The sequence below is a fragment of the Oncorhynchus nerka genome, linkage group LG2, assembly GCF_034236695.1.
Source record: "Oncorhynchus nerka isolate Pitt River linkage group LG2, Oner_Uvic_2.0, whole genome shotgun sequence".
NCBI classification, from domain to species: Eukaryota; Metazoa; Chordata; class Actinopteri; order Salmoniformes; family Salmonidae; genus Oncorhynchus; species Oncorhynchus nerka.
In genome coordinates, this window is record NC_088397.1 from 78,866,316 (window position 1) to 78,887,512 (window position 21,197).

The 21,197-nt window shown below is 45.3% G+C and overlaps 1 protein-coding gene across 1 annotated transcript in view; it reads left to right on the forward strand.

The window, feature by feature from the left end:
- Positions 1-21,197, forward strand: part of LOC115131705 (serine/threonine-protein kinase WNK2-like) — an 81,239-nt gene continuing 60,042 nt past the window's right edge. The window contains exon 1 of the mRNA XM_065003133.1: positions 1-1,603. Coding sequence (XP_064859205.1) covers positions 926-1,603 — 678 coding nt within the window. The 5' untranslated portion in view covers positions 1-925. The remainder of the gene's footprint in view (positions 1,604-21,197) is intronic.

Below are 21,197 nucleotides of genomic sequence, written 5' to 3' on the forward strand. Positions count from 1 at the left end.
GTGGTCGGTCCATAACAACCCCTGTCACGGAGGCTGAAAGCTACCGCATAAAAACGTGTGCATTTATCGGATATGTGTTGTTGCTAAGGGCTTGGATGTGTGTCTTTAAAATTGAATTGTCTCCTTGCAATGGAAAGTGTAATTTGAGAGAGACACCGCACAAATACAGCCCGAACGAACGGTGAGATGCTCTGAGCACGTCATCCACACTGGGAGAATACCGTGCCGCAGTGAGCAAACAATCTGATCGCTTCTATTCCGCTCCCGGACACCGCTGAACAGAACTTCTCCCCAGCGGAGGCGAATAGTTAACGGAGTGATGCGATGGGGACGATGCAGTCCCTGACTTCATTCTGGTTTTAAACCAAGAAAACACTGTAATGAATACTCAATAACCAGCTACGGGATCGGCTAGCCTAAGATTATAGCGGTCACAGCTGCGCACCTGACACTTACATGGTTCTTTTGAGGGATTAGAGAGAGACGGAACTATCCTGGCACGACAACTGTCCGTGAGTGTTTATTGTAGCATTCCTACCTACCACGAGTTCTGCTTCTAAACTGTAACCAATTTGATCAGTTAAGAAAGCAATGTTGCAATAAACTGCATAAAATAGGAATTAATTACATTGTAATTTATTAATGCAACATTTCAATTGGCTGGCTGGCTGGATTTGTGATAAGCTGAGCCGCATTAAATCAAGCAGTGGCACCATTGCACCTGTTATAAGAGTTTGTCATCAATTGGTATTTTATAAATATGCCAGATATCTCAAGTGAGATTATTATTTTAGGGATAGTATAGCTTCGTAACTGCGTCAGTGCAGGCGAACGTTGAAGGTATGCACTCCCTCGCCGCTGGGGAAGGACAATAATAGTAGTCGCCTCTGAATGTCACCGGTAAGTGTCTAAACATTTCCCGGGGATGGATTCCGGGGACGACTCGGGCTCGGACCCGCCACTTGGATCCACATTCTCCTTGGTGCCCAATTTAGACTCTGACATCAATGACAATAGGCTTATCTATGAGAACGGTGGACAGCGGAATGTTAACATAGAAACGGCAGTGCTGCGTGGGGCAAGCGACCAGAGCGCGTTTTCCTTATCGGACTACCGGGGACTCGTCCGCCAGAGGTTCATTCGCAGAAGTTTGTGGTTTTCGGACGCGGACGACCAAGCGTTGGACGTGCCAGAATGCGGTAACAGCACTCCAGTGCTCAGCGTCCACCTGCGCACCATCGTGGACCGAACCCGAACCCTCGCGATTGGACCACGCGTGGCTTTCCAGGTCCAGGAGAGCTCGAGCACCGAGAGCCAAGTGGGGCAGAAGGACAGCGCAACTGAAAGCGTAAGCGCGGATGAGGAGAAGGAGAGGAGCGTGGCCGAGCCCAAACCAGATGATGCAGCTGAACCGTCGCCTGATACCACTGGGAAAGCTGGGAGTGATGAAAACGAGGATGAGAACGAGATGAAAGCCGTGTCCACCTCACCCGGGGGCCGGTTTCTCAAGTTCGATACTGAGCTCGGGAGAGGGTCTTTCAAGACTGTTTACAAAGGTCTGGACACAGACACCTGGGTAGAAGTCGCTTGGTGTGAACTTCAGGTAATATAACCTTGTTTTACAATTTGAATAAAATGTATTCAGCCTATCATTGTCATGTGTTTGGCATACACCAAAATCCACAAAGAAATGGTTAATTGACCACAAAATCAATATTTCGCAATGGCCATCTCAGTCTCCGGACTTGAACCCTATTGAAAACCTATGGTTTGAATCGATGAGGGCAGTACATAAGCTCAGACAAAGATATCAAGAATCTGGAAATATTCTGTATGGAGGAATGGTTTAAGATCCCTCCCAGTGTGTTCTCCAATCCCATTAAACATTTAGGAAAAAAGCTCAGTGTCTGTCGTTATCCTCGCAAGTGTGGGTGCTGGCCTCAAGTACTGAAAACGGGTGACAATCATTTTGACCCATATCTTTTTTAGATTTTGTTTTATTACTTGTTAAACTGAATATATTTCTCTGAGCAATTGTATTAGTATAACATCCATTTTTATAACATATAATATAGCTCAGTATTTGTATTATTTATTTTTGCTCATCAATATCAAAGGTGCAAATAATTATTGGACCCCACTGTATATCCAGATGATAGCCTCACTGCAACATGTATAACACTATAGCTATTTTATAAAGAGGTAATAACACCTTATTTTATGTCTGACATACATTTTGCACTGTATTTGGCCTTTATTAATAGTTGTCAGCGCACATGGATGAGTTGAGTTCCTGCCACACTTTGGTTATTGGTCATATCACATTTAATTGAAGTCATAGACTTACTTCTATGATAGGCCTACCACTGCACAGACACACTGACATTATTGTCGGTGCCACCACTTGAACCAGTGCTATTCCAGTTGCATGCATTTTTAATCTGCATGTCAGGGATTACAATTTCCCCTCTTCCTGTACGGAGATTTTAGTCAGTGTACAGACTGTCACTGACAGAGTGACTGGTGGTAATATGAGGGTAAACGCAAGTATACACCGTATACCCACTTATTTTATAGTGTACATTGCATATACTCACTTCTTAATCTCCACAATGCATATCAACGTAGTGTAATGGAGGTATATGATGTACCAATTAATAAAGCTGATGGAACAGATAAGAATGTTTTGCTTAAAATGTTGATAAACTATTATTTCTTCACAATTTGGTGCAGCAATGTGAACAAGGCGCTAGGTCTACGCGTGAGTGTTCCATAATGCAATTTGCGGTAAAACACTGTTCTAAAATGTTTTGACATGCCACCAGGGGTCTTTTCACAATCCTCAAATCCAGAACAAATTCAAGAAAGCATACAGTATTATATAGAGACATTATTGCATGGAACTCTGTTCCATCTCATATTGCTCAAGTGAACAGCAAACCCGGGTTTTAAAAATGAGATAAACACCTCACGGCACAACACCTCTCCCCTATTTGACCTACATAGTTTGTATGTATGTATTGATATGTAGGCTACGTGTGCCTTTTGCCATTTTGAACAATTATGTAGTTCTGTCCTTGAGCTGTTGTCTTTTGATGTTCTGTATTATGTCATGTTTCATGTTTTGTGTGGACCCAAGGAAGAGTAGCTGCTGCGTTTGGTTGAGTTGTCAACTAACGTGAATTCTACTTCAACTCAATAAATCATTTCACCATGTCATTGGGTTTAGGTTAAAAGTTGGCAAAAAAAACAATGTTGATAACTTTTTGCAAATCCAATCCGTTTTCCACGTTGATCCAACGTTGTCACATAGATGTCGTTGAAATTACATTGAATCAACATTGTTTCCACTTCATTTCAACAAAACAATTTAATGTGATGACGTTAAATCAATGTGGAAAACTGATTTGATTTGCAAAATGTCAACAACTTTAGGGAACTTTTTTTCTTCAGCCAACCTTTAACCTAAATCCAATGTCATGGAGAATTTCAAACTGACAGCCAGTCGCTGTCTGATGTGGTGCCGTGCCTTCTCAACCTTGAAGCGCACTTGCAGTCAACTACTATTGCAAAACTGTTGGCACAGGTCCTCCTGAAGTCACTGTGTGAGCGCTTCGTATGCATACTGAATCCTTTGGCATCCAACTTCCACATAACCTTTGCAGCAGATTGCCAAGATGGATCCAAGTGCGTCTCTGGAACTTCGCTCAACAGACATGGAACCACTGATGAGGGAAGTAAGTCTGTGACAATACCAGTATCGCAATATTTTTCCAATGCAAAAAATGAAAATAGGACCAACTGTTTGGTCCTTCAAAAACCTGCTGAATGTAAAATATTGTGTACTATAGCTTGGAAAATGAATAAATGTGACTGGATGACAACATCATTTTGTTTGTTTACAACATTAGGTTGAAAAAAAAAATCTGGTTGCCACTTTACTAACAAGTACCGCGATGCTGGTATCGTCCCGGCCCTAGAGGGAAGCAGAGTCTTTTTTAACATGAGCAAATCAGAGAGTACAGCCATGGAGCAGCAGGACACCAGGAAGATGCCAGACTGATGAATCCAGCAAGGGTCTTGACCACAGTACTTCAGAAATATAGCTTATTTGCTTCGAAGATTGTGTCTGGGGTCACTGTCCAGCCGAAGGGTCAACCTGGCAGAGCACTAAGTGCCCCATGTGGACTGCGGAAATACATGGAAGAGGTAAAAGGGGGTATGTGTACACACATACTCAAATAAAATAACATGTTATTTGTCACATACATGTGTTTAGCAGATGTTATTGCGGGTGTAGCGAAATGCTTGTGCTTCTAGTTTCGACAGTACAGCAATATCTAACAAGTAATATCTAACAATTTCCCAACAAATACCTAATACACACAAATCTAAGTAAAGGTGTTATGCAGGTGAGTGAGGACCCAAAAGCGGTTTAACAGAAACAGAGTCTTTTAATGTCCAAACACAGGGAAGACATAAATCCTCTTCAGATGTATCGGTTGACAAAATAGACAACCCGCAGAGAGGGCGACAAATAAATCATAAATTCCTATGATCTTTACAGGAGAGTCCCCTTCTAGCAGCAGAGGAGAATAGCAGGGTTAGCGGCAACAGACTGCTGGTCTCTCCGGGTAGGCGCGGGTTGTAGAGGACAGAGGTACCTGATCACACGTAGCATCTGATGAAGAGGCAGATTACGACAGGACGGGACAAGGGTGAAGCAAACGAGAATCTGACAAAGACAGAAGCAGAAACAGAGAGAGAAATAGAGACCTAATCAGAGGGAAAAAAGGGAACAGGTGGGAGAGAGTAAACGAGGTAGTTAGAGGAGATGAGGAACAGCTGGGGGAAGGAAAGGGAGAGAAGGTAACCTAATACGACCAGCAGGGGGAAACGAAGTGAAGAGAAAGAACAGGAACAAGACATAACATGACAATACATGACAGTACCCCCCCACTCACGAGCGCCTCCTGGCGCACTCGAGGAGGAAACCTGGCGGCAACGGAGGAAATCATCGATCAGCGAACGGTCCAGCACGTCCCGAGATGGAACCCAACTCCTTTCCTCAGGACCGTACCCCTCCCAATCCACTAGGTACGGATGACCACGGCCCCGAGGACGCATGTCCAAAATCTTACGGACCCTGTAGATAGGTGCGCCCTCGACAAGGATGGGGGGGGGGAGACGAACGGGGGCGCGAAGAAAGGGCTTAACACAGGAGACATGGAAGACCGGGTGGACGCGACGAAGATGTCGCGGAAGAAGAAGTCGCACTGCGACAGGATTAATGACCTGAGAAATACGGAACGGACCAATGAACCGCGGGGTCAACTTGCGAGAAGCTGTCTTAAGGGGAAGGTTTTGAGTGGAGAGCCATACTCTCTGACCGCGACAATATCTAGGACTCTTAGTCCTACGCTTATTAGCGGCTCTCACAGTCTGCGCCCTATAACGGCAAAGTGCAGACCTGACCCTCTTCCAGGTGCGCTCACAACGTTGGACAAAAGCCTGAGCGGAGGGGACGCTGGACTCGGCGAGCTGGGACGAGAACAGAGGAGGCTGGTACCCGAGGCTACTCTGAAAAGGAGATAGCCCGGGTCGCAGACGAAGGAAGCGAGTTGTGAGCGTATTCTGCCCAGGGGAGCTGTTCTGCCCAAGACGCAGGGTTACGAAAAGAAAGACTGCGTAAGATGCGACCAATAGTCTGATTGGCCCGTTCTGCTTGACCGTTAGACTGGGGGTGAAAACCGGAAGAGAGACTGACGGAATCCCCAATCAAACGGCAAAACTCCCTCCAAAATTGAGACGTGAATTGCGGACCCCTGTCCGAAACGGCGTCTGACGGAAGGCCATGAATTCTGAAAACATTCTCAATGATGATTTGTGCCGTCTCTTTAACAGAAGGAAGCTTAGCGAGGGGAATAAAATGAGCCGCCTTAGAGAACCTATCGACAACCGTTAGAATAACAGTCTTCCCCGCTGACGAAGGCAGTCCGGTAATAAAGTCTAAGGCGATGTGAGACCACGGTCGAGAGGGAATGAAAGCGGTCTGAGACGGCCGGCAGGAGGGGAGTTACCGGACTTAGTCTGCGCGCAGTCCGAACAAGCAGCCACGAACGACGCGTGTCACGCTCCTGAGTGGGCCACCAAAAACGCTGGCGAATAGAAGCAAGCGTACCCCGAACGCCGGGGTGGCGGCTAACTTGGCAGAGTGAGCCCACTGAAGAACGGCCAGACGAGTAGGAACGGGAACGAAAAGAAGGTTCCTAGGACAAGCGCGGCGACGGAGAGTGAGTGAGGTGCTTGCTTTACCTGCCTCTCAATTCCCCAGACAGTCAACCGACAACACGCCCCTCAGGGAGAATCCCCTCGGGGTCGGTGGAGGCTACTGAAGAACTGAAGAGACGGGATAAAGCATCAGGCTTGGTGTTCTTAGAGCCCGGACGATAAGAAATAACGAACTCGAAACGAGCGAAAAACAGCGCCCAACGAGCCTGACGCGCATTAAGTCGTTTGGCAGAACGGATGTACTCAAGGTTCCTATGGTCAGTTCAAACGACAAAAGGAACGGTCGCCCCCTCCAACCACTGTCGCCATTCGCCTAGGGCTAAGCGGATGGCGAGCAGTTCGCGGTTTCCCACATCATAGTTACGTTCCGACGGCGACAGGCGATGAGAAAAATACGTGCAAGGGTGGACCTTGTCGTCAGAATGGGAGCGCTGGGAAAGAATGGCTCCCACGCCCACCTCTGACGCATCAACCTCGACAATGAACTGTCTAGAGACGTCAGGTGTAACAAGGATAGGTGCGGATGTAAAACGCTTCTTGAGGAGATCAAAAGCTCCCTGGGCAGAAACGGACCACTTAAAGCACGTCTTGACAGAAGTAAGGGCTGTGAGAGGAGCTGCCACCTGACCGAAATTACGGATGAAACGACGATAGAAATTCGCGAAGCCGAGAAAGCGCTGCAGCTCGACACGTGACTTAGGGACGGGCCAATCGCTGACAGCTTGGACCTTAGCGGGATCCATCTTAATGCCTTCAGCGGAAATAACAGAACCGAGAAATGTGACGGAGGAGGCATGAAAAGAGCACTTCTCAGCCTTCACATAAAGACAATTCTCTAAAAGGCGCTGGAGGATACGTCGAACGTGCTGAACATGAATCTGGAGTGACGGTGAAAAAATCAGGATATCGTCAAGGTAAACGAAAACAAAGATGTTCAGCATGTCTCTCAGTACATCATTCACTAATGCCTGAAAGACAGCTGGAGCGTTAGCGAGGCCGAATGGCAGAACCCGGTATTCAAAGTGCCCCAACGGAGTGTTAAACGCCGTTTTCCACTCGTCCCCCTCCCTGATGCGCACGAGATGGTAAGCGTTACGAAGGTCCAACTTAGTGAAAAACCTGGCTCCCTGCAGGATCTCGAAGGCTGAAGACATAAGGGGAAGCGGATAACGATTCTTAACCGTTATGTCATTCAGCCCTCGATAATCCACGCAGGGCGCAGGGTCCCGTCCTTTTTCTTAACAAAAAAACCCCGCTCCGGCGGGAGAGGAGGAAGGGACTACGGTACCGGCGTCGAGAGCTACAGACAAATAATCTTCGAGAGCCTTACGTTCGGGAGCCGACAGAGAGTATAGTCTACCCCGGGGGAGTGGTTCCCGGAAGGAGATCAATACTACAATCATACGACCGGTGCGGAGGAAGGAGGTGGCCCTGGACCGACTGAACACCGTGCGCAGATCGTGATATTCCTCCGGCACCCCTGTCAAATCACCAGGCTCCTCCTGTGAAGAAGAGACAGAGGAAACAGGAGGGATAGCAGACATTAAACACTTCACATGACAAGAGGCGTTCCAGGAGAGGATAGAATTACTAGACCAATTAATAGAAGGATTATGACACACTAGCCAGGGATGGCCCAAAACAACAGGTGTAAAAGGTGAACGAAAAATTAAAAAAAAAGAAATGGTTTCGCTATGATTACCAGAGACAGTGAGGGTTAAAGGTAGCGTTTCACGCTGAATCCTGGGAGAGGACTACCATCCAAGGCGAACAAGGCCGTGGGCTCCCTAACTGTCTGAGAGGAATGTCATGTTCCCGAGCCCAGGCTTCGTCCATAAAACAGCCCTCCGCCCCAGAGTCTATCAAGGCACTGCAGGAAGCTGCCGAACCGGTCCAGCGTAGATGGACCGACAAGGTAGTACAGGATCTTGAAGGAGAGACCTGAGTAGTAGCGCTCACCAGTAGCCCTCCGCTTACTGATGAGCTCTGGCTTTACTGGACATGAAATGACAAAATGACCAGCGGAACCGCAATAGAGACAGAGGCGGTTGGTGATTCTCCGTTCCCTCTCCTTAGTCGAGATGCGAATACCCCCAGCTGCATAGGCTCAGCACCTGAGCCAGTGGAGGAAGATGGTAGTGATGCGGAGAGGGGGCAACGGATAACGCGAGCTCCCTTCCACGAGCTCGGTGACGAAGATCAACCCGTCGTTCTATGCGAATAGCGAGTTCAATCAAGGAATCCACGCTGGAAGGAACCTCCCGGGAGAGAATCTCATCCTTTACCTCCGCGGGAGACCCTCCAGAAAACGAGCGAGCAAAGCCGGCTCGTTCCAGTCACTGGAGGCAGCAAGAGTGCGAAACTCTATAGAGTAATCAGTTATGGATCGATTACCTTGACATAGGGAAGACAGGGCCCTGGAAGCTTCTTCCCCAAAAACAGAACGATCAAAAACCTGTATCATCTCCTCCTTAAAGTTCTGATACTGGTTAGTACACTCAGCCCTCGCCTCCCAGATTGCCGTGCCCCACTCACGAGCCCGTCCAGTAAGGAGAGATATGACGTAGGCGATACGAGCTGTGCCCCTGGAGTACGTGTTGGGCTGGAGAGAAAACACAATATCACACTGGGTGAGGAACGAGCGGCATTCAGTGGGCTCCCCAGAGTAACACGGCGGGTTATTAATTCTGGGCTCCGGAGACTCGGGAAGCCCTGGAAGTAGCCGGTGGATCGAGGCGGAGATGGTGAATATGTTTCGAGAGGTCGGAGACTTGGGCGGCCAGGGTCTCAACGGCATGTCGAGCAGCAGACAATTCCTGCTCGTGTCTGCCTAGCATCGCTCCCTGGATCTCGACGGCTGAGTGGAGAGGATCCGAAGTCGCTGGGTCCATTCTTGGTCAGATTCTTCTGTTATGCAGGTGAGTGAGGACCCAAAAGCGGTTTAACAGAAACAGAGTCTTTTAATGTCCAAACACAGGGAAGACATAAATCCTCTTCAGATGTATCGGTTGACAAAATAGACAACCCGCAGAGAGGGCGACAAATAAATCATAAAGTCCTATGATCTTTACAGGAGAGTCCCCTTCTAGCAGCAGAGGAGAATAGCAGGGTTAGCGGCAACAGACTGCTGGTCTCTCCGGGTAGGCGCGGGTTGTAGAGGACAGAGGTACCTGATCACACGTAGTATCTAATGAAGAGGCAGATTACGACAGGACGGGACAAGGGTGAAGCAAACGAGAATCTGACAAAGACAGAAGCAGAAACAGAGAGAGAAATAGAGACCTAATCAGAGGGAAAAAAGGGAACAGGTGGGAGAGAGTAAACGAGGTAGTTAGAGGAGATGAGGAACAGCTGGGGGAAGGAAAGGGAGAGAAGGTAACCTAATATGACCAGCAGGGGGAAACGAAGTGAAGAGAAAGAACAGGAACAAGACATAACATGACAATACATGACAAAAGGAATGGAATTAGGAATATATAAATATATGGACCGGAAATGTCAGAGCGGCATAGACTGAGTATAGTATATAATACAGTATATACATATGAGATGAGCAATGCAAGATATGTAAACATGATTAAAGTGACATTATTTAAAGTGACAAGTGTTCCATTTATTAAAGTGGCCAATGATTTCAAGTCTGTGTATGTAGGCTGCAGCCTCTGTGCTAGTGTTGACTATTTAACAGTCTTATGGCCTTGAAATAGAAGCTGTTTTCCAGTCTCTCGGTCCCAGCTTTGATGCACCTGTACTGACTTCGCCTTCTGGATGATAGCGGGGTGAACAGGCAGTGGCTTGGGTGGTTGTTGTACTTGATGATCTTTTTGTGACATCGGGTGCTGTAGGTGTCCTGGAGGGCAGGTAGATTGCCTCCAGTGATGCGTTGTGCAGACCGCACCAGCCCCTGGAGAGCCTTTGCAGTTGTGGGCGGTGCAGTTGCCACAACAGCCCAACAGGATGCTCTCAATTGTGCATGTATAAAAGTTTGTGAAGGTTTTAGGTGACAAGCCAAACTCTGTTGCGCCTTCTTCACCACACTGTCTGTGTGGGTGGATCATTTCAGTTTGTTGTGATGTGTACACCGAAGAACTTTTCACCTTCTCCACTGGTGTCCCGTCGAAGTGTATCAGGGGGTGATCCCTCTGCTGTTTCCTGAAGTCCAGGATCATCTCCTTTGTTTCGTGGTCGTTGAGTGGGAGGTTATTTTCCTGACGCCACACTCCCAGAGCCCTCACCTCCTCCCTGTAGGTTGTCTCATCGTCGTTGTTAGTCAAGCCTGCTACTGTTGTGTCGTCTGCAAACTTGATGATTGAGTTGGAGGCGAGCATGGCCATGCAGTCATGGGCGAACAGGGAATACAGAAGGGGGCTGAGCATGCACCCTTGTGGGGCCCCAGTGTTGAGGATCAGTGAAGTGTAGGTGTTGTTTCCTACCACCACCTGGGGGCGGCCCATCAGGAAGTCCAGGACCCAATTGCACAGGACAGGGTTCAGATCCATGGCCTTGAACTTAATGTTGACCTTGGAGGGTTCTATGGTGTTGAATGCTGAGCTATAGTCAATGAACAGCATTCTTACATAGGTACAGTACCTTACGAAAGTATTCGGCCCCCTTGAACTTTGCGACCTTTTGCCACATTTCAGGCTTCAAACATAAAGATATGAAACTGTATTTTTTTGTGAAGAATCAACAACAAGTGGGACACAATCATGAAGTGGAACGACATTTAATGGATATTTCAAACTTTTTTAACAAATCAAAAACTGAAAAATAGGGTGTGCAAAATTATTCAGCCCCTTTACTTTCAGTGCAGCAAACTTTCTCCAGAAGTTCAGTGAGGATCTCTGAATGATCCAATGTTGACCTAAATGACTAATGATGATAAATACAATCCACCTGTGTGTAATCAAGTCTCCGTATAAATGCACCTGCACTGTGATAGTCTCAGAGGTCCGTTAAAAGCGCAGAGAGCATCATGAAGAACAAGGAACACACCAGGCAGGTCCGAGATACTGCTGTGAAGAAGTTTAAAGCCGGATTTGGATACAAAAAGATTTCCCAAGCTTTAAACATCCCAAGGAGCACTGTGCAAGCGATAATATTGAAATGGAAGGAGTATCAGACCACTGCAAATCTACCAAGACCTGGCCGTCCCTCTAAACTTTCAGCTCATACAAGGAGAAGAATGATCAGAGATGCAGCCAAGAGGCCCATGATCACTCTGGATGAACTGCAGAGATCTACAGCTGAGGTGGGAGACTCTGTCCATAGGACAACAATCAGTCGTATATTGCACAAATCTGGCCTTTATGGAAGAGTAGCAAGAAGAAAGCCATTTCTTAAAGATATCCATAAAAAGTGTAGTTTAAAGTTTGCCACAAGCTACCTGGGAGACACACCAAACATGTGGAAGAAGGTGCTCTGATCAGATGAAACCAAAATTGAACTTTTTGGCAACAATGCAAAACGCTATGTTTGGCGTAAAAGCAACACAGCTCATCACCCTGAACACACCATCCCCACTGTCAAACATGGTGGTGGCAGCATCATGGTTTGGGCCTGCTTTTCTTCAGAAGGGACAGGGAAGATGGTTAAAATTGATGGGAAGATGGATGGAGCCAAATACAGGACCATTCTGGAAGAAAACAAAACTGATAGAGACATACCCCAGCGACTTACAGCTGTAATCGCAGCAAAAGGTGGCGCTACAAAGTATTAACTTAAGGGGGCTGAATAATTTTGCACGCCCAATTTTTCAGTTTTTGATTTGTTAAAAAAGTTTGAAATATCCAATAAATGTCGTTCCACTTCATGATTGTCTCCCACTTGTTGTTGATTCTTCACAAAAAAATACAGTTTTATATCTTTATGTTTGAAGCCTGAAATGTGGCAAAAGGTCGCAAAGTTCAAGGGGGCACTGTATTCCTCATGTCCAGATGGGAAGGGCAGTGTGCAGTGTGATGGCGATTGCATCGTCTGTGGACCTATTGGGGCGGTAAGCAAATTGAAGTGGGTCTAGGGTGGCAGGTAAGGTAGAGGTGATTTGATCCTTGGGCGATAGTCATTTAGTTCAGTTACCTTTGCATTCTTGGGAACAGGGACATTGGTGGCCATCTTGAAGCATGTTGAGACAGCAGTCTGGGATAGGGAATGATTTAATATGTCCGTAAACACACCAGCCAGCTGGTCTGCGCATGCTCTGAAGACGTGGCTAGGGATGCCGTCTGGGCCGGCAGCCTTGCGAGGGTTAACACGCTTACATGTCTTACTCACGTCAACCACGGAGAAGGAGAGCCCACTGTTCTTGGTAGCTGGCCGTGTCAGTGGCACTGTGTTATCCTCAAAGCGGTCGATGAAGTGTTTAGCTTGTCTGGGAGAAAGGCGTCAGTGTCTGCGGCATAGCTGGTTTTCCTTTTGTAGTCTGTGATTGACTGTAGACCCTGCCACATACGTCTTATGTCTGAGCTGTTGAATTGCGACTCTGTTTGATTGCCTTACGGAGGGAATGACCACTCTGTTATTATTCTGCCATATTCCCAGTCACCTTACCATGGTTAAATACGGTGGTTTGCGCTAACAGTTAAGTGCGAATGCTGCCATTTATCCACGGTTTCTGATTAGGGTAGGTTTTAATAGTCACAGTGGGTACCACATCTCCTATACACTTATTAATATACTCAGTAACCGTCTCGGTGTACACGTCAATATTATTCCCCCGAAGGTATTCAGGAACATATCTCAGTCCGCATGATCAAAACAATCTTGAAGCGTGGATTCCGAATGGTCAGACCAGCGTTGAATAGTCCTTAGCACGGGTACTTCCTGTTTGAGTTTCTGCCTATTGGAAGGGAGGAGCGAAATGGACTTGTGGTCAGATTTTCCGAAAGTATGGCGGGGGAGGGCCTTGTATGCATCCCGGAAGTTGGAGTAGCAATGGTCGAGTGTTTTCCCAGTGTGAGTGCTACAGTCAATATGCTGACAGAATTTAGGAAGCCTTTCCTCAAATTTGCTTTGTTAAAATCCCCAGCTTTAATAAATGCAGCCTCATGGTTTCCAGTTTGCACGAAGTCCAGTGAAGTTCCTTGAGGGCCATCGTGGTATCGGCTTGATTTACACGGCTGTGACAATAACCAAAGAGAATTCTCTTATGAGATAATACGGTTGGCATTCAATTGTGAGGTATTATAGTTCGGGTGAACTAAAGGACTTGAGTCCCTGTATGTTATTATAATTACACCATGAGTCGTTAATCATGTAACATACATCCCCGCCCTTCTTCTTCCCGGAGAGATGTTTATTCCTGTCGGCACGATGGACTGAGAATCCAGATGGCTGGACCGACTCCGACAGTATATAACGGGAGAGCCATGTTTCCGTGAAACAGAGTATGTTACAATCCCTGATGTCTCTCTGGATAGACATACATGTTTACAATGACATAAACATAACATATTCAATGTGCCATGACTTAATTTGTCTTTTTCCCCTCTCTTTCTGTCAGATAAAGGTAAAGGTACATCTACTAAAGTAAAATAAAGCATTGGATTGGAGTAAACCTGGGAGTTTCCTTCCACTATATTTATTGCACCATTATAGGGAGTTATCCTTTAAATCCAAGTCACATTAGGATTGATTCACAATTTTAACCTAAACAAACCTATGTCCTGACTATGGAGTTGTATGGAGTCCTCTAGTGGCAATAATCCTTTGTTAGCATGAGCAGGGCCATTGAGGACTTTTGCCATTTTGATTTAGTCAGCTGGGCAGGACTTCCAACTTCATTGGCTGATCCCTCCTGATGACCCAGGTTAGAGTCAGGACAGCTGGGTCATCAGGAGGGATCAGCAAATGAATTTTACTTTTGAAGAAGAAAATTGACTATTTCAAGATGGAGATGGCCTCAATGGCGCTGCCCATCCTGTCACTGATACCATCGTGACACAGATACAGAGATGTTATGCCTATCCAAGTCTATGGATGCCTTTGACAGTGTTTACAGCTGTGTACAATATTTGCACATTATACTTTTTAAAAATTCTGCAAACTCTATCAAGTTGGTTGTTGATCATTGCTAGAAAGCCATGTTCAAGTCTTGCCATAGATTTTCAAGCCGATTTAAGTCAGAACTGTAACTAGACCACTCAGGAACATTCCATGTTGTCTTGGTAAGCAACTGCATATTTGGCCTTGTGTTTAAGATTATTTTCCTGCTAAAAGGTGCATTTGTCTCCCAGTGTCTGTTGGAAAGCAGACTGAACCAGACATTCCTCTCGGATTTTGCCTGTGCTTAACTCAATTACGTTTATTTTTACCCCCCCCCCCCCCCCCAAAAAAAACTCCCTTGTCCTTGCCAATGACAAGCATACCCATAATATGATGCAGCCACCAACATTCTTGAAAATATGAAGAGTGGTACTCAGTGATGTGTTGTGTTGGATTTGCACCAAACATAACGCTCATTATTCAGGTAATTTAAACATGTTTTTGTTGTTGTGGTTTTACTTTAGTGCAAACAGGATGCATGTTTTGGAATATTTGTATTGTGTACAGGCTTCCTTCTTTTGTGGTTGAATCTGTGGTTTAAATTCATTGCTCGACTGAGGGATTTTACAGATAATTGTATGTGTGGGGTACAGAGATGAGGAAGTCATTCAAAAATCATGTTAAACACTATTATTGCACAGAGAGTGACTCCATGCAACTTATTATGTGACTTGTTAATCACATTTTGACTCCAGAACTTATTTAGGCTTGCCATAACAAAGGGGCTGACTAATTATTGACTCAAGACATTTCAGCTTCATTTTTAATTACAAACTTTTTCTAAAAACATAATTCCACTTTGACATTATGGGGTATTGTGTGTAGGGCAGTGACACAAAATCTCAGTTTAATCCATTTTAAATTCAGGCTGTACCACAATCAAATGTGGAAAAGTGAAGGTGTGTGAATACTTTCTGGAGGCACTGTAAATGGTTCCTAGCCTCCCACGCATAGTCCCTAAAACTACTATAAATAATTAAAAAACGAAATATAAATTTTTTTTTTTATCAAACTGAAGCTAAATAAAAACGAGTAAATCACGTCTGAAAACTAACTGAAACTAAACTGAATTTATAATAAAAATCTAAAAATGAATAGTTATAAAAAAATAATATTAAATCACAAAACTATAATAACCTTGCTCTGAACAGTCAGTATGCCAGCCTACCAGGACTTATTGAGGTCTGTTCTTGCAGAGTATGTAGTCACAAACCAATACAGATCCATTGTTTTGATGCAATTCCTTTAGAGTATCTTGGGTGACATGTATGTCAAATTCTCCCTCCTTCCCTGCTCTCCCATCTCTCCCTCTCTACTCTCTTTCCCTCCCTCCCTACTCTCTCTACCTCCCTCCCTACTATCTCTCCCTTTCCTCCCTACTCTCTCTCCCTCCCCACTATCTCTCTCTCCCTCCCTCCCTACTCTCTCTCCCTCCGTCCCTACTATCTCTCTCTCTCCCTCCCTACTCTCTCTCTCCTTCCCTCCTCTCTCTTTCCCTGACAGCCTGTTGCCATAGAATAAACAAAATCCCCACAGCACAGAGCAAGTAGAATAATAAAATGCTTTTGTGGAGCTTCACAATCTTTTATTGAATAATTCTGCTTCAGAACAGTGATATAATCCAGGCCCCTGGATGTCTTTGTTGCCTGTTGCTGCTGTGGTCTGATGCATGGTGTATATAATCACTGGCACATTGAGGGATGGCCGTACCCTTTACTGAGAGGACTGGGGAGACAGATGAGGGAATGGATGGAGAGTTACAGTTCACTGTGCTCTGGTCTGGTGCTGCTGAATGGCCAGGGGCCAGGGCGTGTCTTGGGCCACCACTGTTTGGCTTATCTTCAGTTGGAGAGTGGGTCGGGGATAGGGACTGCATAATAGAGAGGAGGAAGGGACTGTTTATCCAGGGCTATCTGTGTGTGTGTCCTACTTTACCAAACAAGGTAGAGTCATAATCACTACCATCATGGGTTTCGTTTGGACAGTCCAAGCAAAGTCTTCATTCAGACTCCATGCAGCTAACTGGGTGACTCTGTGTATAGTTGGGTATAGCTACAGTTACTTTCACAGTTGCTTTGACATGTCCGGCTGTGTATTAACAAATACTCAGCTCTCAGCTATTCAGCCCCCTTAACGCAAATTACTCTAAAATCAAAGCCATGCATTAATGAAAGTGACATTGTGCCTATTGATGTGTCTTTGGCACCATTGTGTTTAATACAACTCTATTCTCTACGTTTTCAGCGGACTGAAAAATTACCCCCCACGTTTCTGTAGGTCAGATCTGGGTTTGGTCCATTTGCGGTCAATTTTCTGTACTGCTGCATAGAACGTTTTAGGGTGTCACAAGAGGAGCTGAGAGAGGAGTTTAGTGTCAGAGCAGAGACAGCTGAGAGAGGAGTTTAGTGTCAGAGCAGAGACAGCTGAGAGAGGAGTTTAGTGTCAGAGCAGAGACAGCTGAGAGAGGAGTTTAGTGTCAGAGCAGAGACAGCTGAGAGAGGAGTTTAGTGTCAGAGCAGAGACAGCTGAGAGAGGAGTTTAGTGTCAGAGCAGAGACAGCTGAGAGAGGAGTTTAGTGTCAGAGCAGAGACAGCTGAGAGAGGAGTTTAGTGTCAGAGCAGAGACAGCTGAGAGAGGAGTTTAGTGTCAGAGCAGAGACAGCTGAGAGAGGAGTTTAGTGTCAGAGCAGAGACAGCTGAGAGAGGAGTTTAGTGTCAGAGCAGAGACAGCTGAGAGAGGAGTTTAGTGTCAGAGCAGAGACAACTGAGAGAGGAGTTTAGTGTCAGAGCAGAGACAGCTGAGAGAGGAGTTTAGTGTCAGAGCTGATACAGCTGAGAGAGGAGTTTAGTGTCAGAGCAGAGACCGGTGAGAGAGGAGTTTAGTATCAGATCAGAGACCGGTGAGAGAGGAGTTTAGTGTCAGAGCAGAGACAGCTGAGAGAGGACTTTAGTGTCAGAGCAGAAACCGGTGAGAGAGGAGTTTAGTGTCAGAGCAGAGACAGCTGAGAGAGGAGTTTAGTGTCAGAGCAGAGACAGCTGAGAGAGGAGTTTAGTGTCAGAGCAGAGACAGCTGAGAGAGGAGTTTAGTGTCAGAGCAGAGACAGCTGAGAGAGGAGTTTAGTGTCAGAGCTGATACAGCTGAGAGAGGAGTTTAGTGTCAGAGCAGAGACCGGTGAGAGAGGAGTTTAGTGTCAGAGCAGAGACAGCTGAGAGAGGAGTTTAGTGTCAGAGCAGAGACAGCTGAGAGAGGAAGAGACTAGTTCACTGGCATTGGTTTAGAACAGCATCTGATACATTTCACAAATCTGTGTATGGATGTGACGTCATAATTGAACAATTCATGCAGTATACACAGCCTACCATATGCACCCTTCGTCTATGCCTGTAAATACACTGTTTCAGTGCACAGGCAGGTGAGTCAGAATATGTGTTGTGGTTCCAGAACTAAGCCAAGGGAGAGGGAGATATTCAGTAGTTTCAGACACAGAGGGTCCTGTACCTGGACTTTGAATTACTCCCCTCTGGGCGCAGGTATAGGGCACCCCTCAGCAGGAAAAATAGAACGAGACAATCATTTGTGCCAGGTGTGATATCCCTCCTAAATAGCTCGGGCAAATGTTCCCATTGACTCCGTAAGGCCAACAGGCCAGTCTTTTCTTCTTTTTTATTTAATGTTTTACTTCTTATTTCTTACTATTATTATTTTTATTGGTGCGTAACTGTTATGAAAGTTGTATTGTCAATTTAGTTTTGTATTTAAATGCAACTTTAAATGTGTACATGACACTGCAACAACATTTCCCCATGGGGACAATAAAGTCAGTAAGTAAGGAAGTAAGTAAGCAAGCAAGCAAGTAAGTAAGTAAGCAAGCAAGCCAGTCAGTCAGTCAGTCAGTCAGTAAGTAAGTGTGTTTTTGCTATGGAGCTGATGCAGCATTTTCAGTGTTAGACCGAGGATTGGAGAGGGTATTTTTTAGGAACAATTTTAGCCTGGAGCCCCCTTGTTGTTTAGGTTCCCCAGGGGGAGTCAAGGTGCATCTCAAATGCCACCCTATTCCCTATACAGTGCACTAAAAGTAGTGAACTATAAAGGGAATAGGGTGTCATTTGGGACACAGACTTAGTCTCCTCTGCAGCCTGTCAGGTCCTCTATGCTGGGAGAGGAGAGATTTGATTTATTTTACCAGGTAAGTTGACTGAGAACACATTCTCATTTACAGAAATGACCTGGGGAATAGTTACAGGGGAGAGGAATGAGCTAACTGTAAGCTGGGGATGATTAGGTGACCATGATGGTATGAGGGTCGGGTTGGGAATTTAACCAGGACACCAGGGTTAACACCCCTACTCTTACGATAAGTGCCATGGGTTTAACATCCCATCCAGAAGACAGCGGACTGACCAGGACCAACCATGCTTAGTTTCAGAAGTAAGCCAGCAGTGGGATGCAGGGTGGTATGCTGCTGGCAAATGAGAGAGGAGGGATGATATGAGAGGAGAGATGATATGAGAGGAGAGATGAGAGGGGAGATGAGAGAGGAGAGGAGATGAGAGATGAGTGGAGTGCGGAGAGATGGGAGAGGAGAGGGGAGAGGAGATGAGAGAGGAGAGATGAGAGAGGGGAGAGGAGAAAGGAGAGATGGGAGAGGAGAGGGGAGTGGAGATGAGAGAGGGGAGAGGAGAAAGGAGAGGGGAGAGGAGAAAGGAGAGATGGGAGAGGAGAGGGGAGAGGAGATGAGAGAGGGGAGAGGAGAAAGGAGAGATGAGAGAGGAGAAAATAGAGAGGAGATATGAGACGAGAGAGGAAAGATTAAAGGTGCATACGTCTGTGATTGGAGTAGGGCAGAAACTAGGCAGGCTGTGAGAGCAGATATTCCCTCTAATAAACTGAAAGAGTGTGTGTGTGTGTGTGTGTGGGGGGACGCAGAGTGATAATTCAGCAATTATACTCTCCATGGAGATAATACCTCGCCCTTCAGTGCTCCTGTGCTACAGTGATACAGGGCCTCAGGACATCAAAAGTGTGTGTGCGTGAGAGAGAGACAGAGAAAAAATATATATAAAGAAATATTAGGGAAATGAAAGAGATAGCAAAAGAGAGAGATAATTGAGTGAAAAGAAAAAGGGGATACGGCCGAGATTGTCTAAGACATCTTCTGCAGAAATACTTGATAAATGTACTAATACTTATTTAGTAAATCAACTGATCATATGGATGTGTTTCCCTCTCACGGTCCCTATCTCTGGGCCAGACTGATTTACCAGGTCCTGATTGTCTCGGATCAGTGGATGATGCAACATGATTCAGGGAATAAAATACTGCCAGCTGCCAGTGTGTCTGATCAGCTGAGGATACAGTTATATATATATATATATATATATATATATATAACTGTATATACATATACAGTGGGGAGAACATAAAAAAAATAACATTGTATGAAAAAAATAACATTGTATGATTTTTAAGTAAATAATTTGCATTTGTAAGTAGGAAAACCTGCAAAATCGGCAGTGTATCAAATACTTGTTCTCCCCACTATATACACACACACACACACACACACACACACACACACACACACACACACACACACACACACACACACACACACACACACACACACACACACAAGCGCTCCCCACTGCAGAGAGAGAGAAGAGGGAAAAAGGGGGAATGTGCGCCTGTGCAAGTCATTTGAAGATACACAGCGATCGGCTCTGGCTGCTGTGTATCGGAGACAATAAACCCATAAGTATTTAATCGTAGCTAATTGCATTCATTCTGGGTCTCACCCATTCTGTTAGAGCAGGACTCTAGTGCTGCTAGCTTCTCTGTTTTCTATCACGATGACAAAGCTCAGTAAGGCAAGCAGATGCTGTTATAGTGCCACACCCTGCCTTGGAGAAAATCCATAGACAGTCACATGATCCTTATATAGCCCCGAGCAACTCCCTTACCATCATTCACCTCCTTCCAGAATAGGATCCTGAATAGGAAATACAGTATTGGCAATTAAGGATAGGTTTACAGATGTACGATCTTAATTTGACCAGTATTGTTGCAGAAAAATAATCCTGCAGAAACAGGATTTGAACGTTTAATCCATCATTTTGCTTGATCGGTGGTTAGACTATTAAATGGCCAAAATTAGGCTACATGAGAAGTGCAATGCTGTTAATATAACCGTGTGTTATTGCGTGTTTTCAGTGAATTTATGTAAATCATGAAGCTCATCTGCATTTCCTATGGTGCTGGAAAGTTCTCAGCAACAAAGGAGTGATCAAATGAAGATCCTACATCTGTAATAGGCTAGCATCTGCTTACTAATATGTTAGTTGTTAGGATATACGACAGCTTAGATGGTTATGGGCTTTAGGTGAAATTCGACTCGGCACCTTCCTCCAATAATCCATGCTTGTGAATGAACATGATTTATTTCTGCAATCGGGAACTCTGTAACACTCTATGTACACGGTTCCCTGAAAAAAAAATGTGTGTGTGTTTGTTTGTATGTGTCTGTGTGTTTATAGTGCCTTTAGAAAGTATTCATACCCCTTGACTTATTCCACATTTTGTTGTGTTACACCCTTGGATTCAATATTTTTTTCTCACCCATCTACACACAATGCCCCATAATAACTAAGTAAAAATATGTTTTGAGAAATTCTGTAATATTTAATGAAAATGAATTACAGAAATATCTTATTTACATAAGTATTCACACCCCTGAGTCAGTACTTTGTAGAAGCACCTTTGGCACTACTTACAGCTGTGAGTCTTTCTGGGTAAGTTTCTAAGAGCTTTCCACACCTGGATTGTGCAACATTTTCCATGATCCTTTTCAAAATTCATTAAGCTCT